A 4,618-nucleotide genomic window follows, 5' to 3' on the forward strand; every position below is an offset into this window, starting at 1 on the left:
TGGGGGGCTTGGTGCCCTGCAGGGGGGCAGGACATTGTCCTCCTTCCACTGAGCCTGCCCAGGCAGAATCGGATATGGCCTGGAGCCAGGAGCGGTGGGCACGGCTGGGGGCAGACTCAGCCCCCCGTGCAACTGGGGTGGAGTGCCCCTCGGGGTCCGGCTCTGGGTTGCCGCAATGCCTGGCAGCCTAGAGGGTCCTGGTGTCTCCCAGGGCATCCTACCCTCCCCTTGAGCCCCACCACGGGGTCCTGGGAGCAGCGGGGGGACACCGTGCCTGTGCCTCGCCGGGCACTGACGCTGCTCTCTCCGGCAGATGTATGGGCGCTACACGCAGGACCTGGGGACTTTCGCCAAGGATGAGGCAGCTCGCATCCGGGTGCAGCAGGAGCGCTGGAAAGCCTTCCCCAGGGAGCGCCTGCGCCCCCCAGAGCTGCTGGAGTACAGCCAGGGCCGCTGTGCCCCCTGCCGCAGTAAGCAGGAGCTGGGGGGGGGGCGAAGGGGCAGGGTGGGCAGGACCCACCCTGCTTGCATGCATGGCCCTGGGTGTGCATACTTGGTCCCTAGGGCATATGCATAAGGGCCCCCTGGTACGTAACATATGCGCACGCCAGCCCTTGTCCTGTGGGCATGTGCACTGGGGCGCCCTCCGGCTCTCATACATGCCCCCGCTGAGACACACCCTGTGCCTCGTGCACAAGGGATGTGCTCAGGTGGGCTCACATGCACTTTGGCACGCTCCTTCACATGATGGCATGCTCAGTGTTGCAAGTGCACAGCCCCTTGTGCACACGCGTGCTTACGTGGGCTCAGTTCCTGTGCATGTGCAGGCCAGCTCACACTCGGTTCCCCCTTGCATACTTGTAGGCTGCAAGCTGGTATACACTCAACCCCTCAGGCACACACTTAGTCTCTGCTGCACATGCATGTTCAAGCTGGCACACACTCAGCCCCCCATGCACACACACTTACATGAACTCAGCTCCTGTGCGTGTGCACACTTGGGCCCTCTTGCACATACATGTGCACACGCAGTCCCTGTCTGCACATGCATGGATGTGCCCCCAGCTCCTGTCCATGCCACTCCCCTTGGCCCCAGGCCCACTCCTTTCCCCGGGCCACGGTTGTATTGACTCAGGGGCCATGCGGGTGGCGCCGGCCTGGCCCCGCTGGGCTCCCCAGGCCTCTTTCTTCTTTGTTTTCCTCATTCCCTGGCTCCGCAGCCCTCCTTGCCAGGCCCCTTCCCCCCTCACCGGCCAGTGCCTCCTGGCAGGAGTGCAGCCAGTGACCCATAATAATAGGCCGGGCCTGCATGACCTCAGCAGAGCCGCGGGGAGCCGACCACGTCCTTGGCACCGCCCGCTGCCCCAGCCCACAGATAGAGTTACCCGCCAGGACAATGGCACCTGCCCGCTCGAGCCGCTGGGACGTGGCCGCCCAAAATAACCTGCAGCCCTAGCTGGGCCCCACTCCTCTCTCCACCCCGTGCCAGTGCCTGCCCGCTCCATCTCTGCACCCCGCTTGCCCCTGCCCTTCCAGTGCCCAGGGGCTCTGATTGCCCTCCCTCTCCGTGCCCCTGTGAGGACCACCTGGCACAGGCATGTGTGAGGCTGAAGGGGGTTGTTCAGTGTACACACACACGCACACATGGGTATATGTGCACACGCATTATGCATGCACACACACACACACACACAAAACATGTGCGCACCCCCCCCGCATATGCATACGCACATACACATGCACACACACGCTGTGACAGGGTCCTGTGACTCATCCCCCGCAGCCAACCAGGCCAAGCAGGTCTGCGGCGGTTGGGGAAGCAGGTGTGTGTGACATCCCTACGGCGGTGTGATGTCAGCATCATATCACACCGCACCCGGAGGAGAGGGGAGGTGGAGGAGGGCTGTGTGCCCCCATGGGGGTGCTGGGACTTGGGGCCACAAGCATGTGGCCTGAAAAGGGGCCAGGCAGGGGCCTGCAGAAAGTGCCCGCGTGTATACATGCATGTGTGTGTGCGTGTAAGCGTGCAAGGGGTTGTGCCCCCACCTGGCGGCTGAGCATGGGGTGCTGGGGGATTTCAACCTGGTGTCCATGCAGCGGGGGCACCCCATTCCCACCTGCCCTGGGCACAGCCCAGCCTTGCTGCCCACCCACTCCCAGGACCTTAAAATAGTTCCCTTGGCAACGGCCACGGCTCCAGCTCACATTGTTCCTGGGGCACATTCTCCAGCCGAATGCCGCTGCCGCTGGCTCCCGGCGGCTTGTGCCAGTGCCCAGCCGGCTGCAGTGGTGCCCGGCTTCCCCAGGAGCCCTCCCTGCTGGCTGCTGGCCCTTCAGCTCCTGCTGCCAGCCAGAGCAGAGTCCTGGGTTGAAGCTGCCTCCGCAGTGCCCTGGGCCGCTGGGGGCTGATAGCAGGCAAGCACCGGGCACCAGCTCATCTCCCAGAGGCCTGGGAGAAGGCAGGCTCTGATGGGGGGCTGGAGGGGAGCCCTGGTGTAGCCCTGCCATGGTGGGGGCATGTGGCAGTGGGGGATGCGGGCAGAGCCGGGGACACCCTGAGAGGTGGGTACAGGCATGACACCTTGCTCTGTGGGAGCCCAGTGCCTGTGCCCCCTGGCAGCCCCCTGGCAGGGCTGGTCCTAGCTGAGGGCACCTGGAGCCGAGCTCCCCACTTCAGCCTGGCTCAGCCTTGCCCTGCCCTACACAGCCATGGCCACGGTCCCTCGCCCGTGGTTGCACGTTCCCCTGGCAGGGGGCACCCGGAGCCTGCGCTCCAGGACAGCAGGGTAGTGCCCACCGCCCCCAGTGGTAATGGAGCCATCTCTGCCCCGTGTTTAGCCAGTGCGGGCCAGACCCGCGCCCGGGGCGGGGGCACATGGTGAGGCCCTGCCTGGGGGAGACCAGCAAGCTGTGCCCAGGCCCCTGTGCCCAACCTGCCCTACAGCCCCTTCACCTCCCTGCTGCCCCCAGTGCTCAGGCCCCCTGGCTCTGCAGGGCAGAGTCCAGCCCCTGCCCCCATAGCTGGAGCCTGCTGGGCTGGGCAGAGTCCAGCCCTCAGTATTTGGGAGGGCACGCGTGGGTAAAGGCAAGCCCCTGCTAGCCCCCAGCAGTGCCTGGCACAGCCCCTATGCACCCCAGCCCTGAGCCCCCTCAAAGCCAGGGAGCAGGGAGCCTGGGCTGTGCTGAGGCAGTCCTCCATGGGTCTGCTGGAGCTGCGCCCATCACCGCAGCATCTGGGCACCGCAGCGCCTCAGCCCGGGGATAGGCAGGGAGGCCGTGACACCCCCGCCGCCTCGCGCCACCCTGTCCTCCCGGCACCGGCACTCAGGCTGCCCCCTCTGCCCCCAGTCTGCACCGTGCGGTGCCAGAAGTTCCTCATCTCCAAGGTGGGCGAGGACTGGATCTTCCTCATCCTGCTGGGACTACTCATGGCGCTGGTGAGCTGGGCCATGGACTTTGCCATCGCCACCTGTCTGCAAGGTATGGGGGGGAGCACTGCCAGCAGCTTGGGGGCGCCCACAGCCCATGCCAGGCAGCCTGCCCACCTGCTTCCCAGGGAGGGTGCTGGGCCTCGGGGTGGGGGGTACCTGGGTGCTGGGTCAGGCATAACCACGGGCCCTGCCATCTGTGGGGGGCCTGGGCACTGCATCCAGCAGAGGCACCAAGTCTGCCTCTCTCCATGGGCCCAGCTTTGGGGCCTGCAGCTGTATAGCACAGCAGCTCGGGGCAGGGGCAGGGCTGCTTTCCCTCCGCTGGGGGCAAGAGTTGTGTTCCCCTCCATGACCCTCGCCCCAGGCTCTGACGGGCTAGGCGAGTGCCTGCACTGACCCTGCCTGTCTGCCCGCAGCCCAGAAGTGGATGTATGGGGGCCTGGATGCCAACATCTTCCTGCAGTACATGGCCTGGGTCACCTACCCCATGGTGCTCATCACCTTCTCTGCTGGCTTCACCCAGATCCTGGCCCCGCAGGCTGTCGGTAAGAGCCCGCCCTGCCCTGCCCTGCAGCTGGACTGGGGGGACCATAGCAGCTGTGCGGGGGCTCCCTGGGAGTGCCAGGCCCCAGGGGCGGTGGAGTTTTCTGGGGGGCCATGACCCCTCTTTCTGGGTGGAGCTGAGGGCAGAGCTGGCAGGTGCTCACCCGCCAGGCACTCACTGCCCCCCTCCTGCAGGCTCGGGCATCCCCGAGATGAAGACCATCCTGCGGGGCGTGGTGCTGAAGGAGTATCTCACCCTCAAGACCTTCGTGGCCAAGGTCATCGGCCTGACCTGTGCCCTGGGCAGCGGGATGCCCCTGGGCAAGGAGGTAGGAGGGGAGCTGGGGCAGGGGGGACCAGCGTGATATGGGAGGCAGGGAGTCCCCGCTTCTGGGTGCCCGCCGTAACCTCGCCCACTACACTCTGCCCACAGGGCCCCTTTGTCCACATTGCCAGCATGTGTGCCGCCCTGCTCAGCAAGTTCCTCTCCCTCTTTGGGGGCATCTATGAGGTGAGACCCAAGGCCAAGCAGGGGGTGAGGGGTGGCCTGGCCTGGTGTGGTGGGGGCAGGAGGGAGCAAGTGCACTGGGTGCCAGAGCAATGCTGAGCAACTGGCCTCGCCCAGGCCAGACTAGGGGATGGGG

At 66.0% G+C, this 4,618-nt stretch overlaps 1 protein-coding gene across 2 annotated transcripts in view; it reads left to right on the plus strand.

Annotated features, from left to right (window-relative positions):
• CLCN2 (chloride voltage-gated channel 2) overlaps positions 1-4,618 on the plus strand; it is a 21,116-nt gene that overhangs the window by 7,007 nt on the left and 9,491 nt on the right. For both annotated transcript variants that reach the window (XM_019532809.1, XM_019532810.1), the window contains exons 2-6: positions 314-470; positions 3,349-3,480; positions 3,848-3,976; positions 4,170-4,303; positions 4,408-4,485. In XM_019532809.1, the coding sequence (XP_019388354.1) occupies positions 314-470; positions 3,349-3,480; positions 3,848-3,976; positions 4,170-4,303; positions 4,408-4,485 (630 nt within the window). The remainder of the gene's footprint in view (positions 1-313; positions 471-3,348; positions 3,481-3,847; positions 3,977-4,169; positions 4,304-4,407; positions 4,486-4,618) is intronic.

Source organism: Crocodylus porosus, unplaced genomic scaffold (assembly GCF_001723895.1).
Source record: "Crocodylus porosus isolate Cpor-Errol unplaced genomic scaffold, CroPor_comp1, whole genome shotgun sequence".
In the NCBI taxonomy this organism is placed as follows: domain Eukaryota; kingdom Metazoa; phylum Chordata; order Crocodylia; family Crocodylidae; genus Crocodylus; species Crocodylus porosus.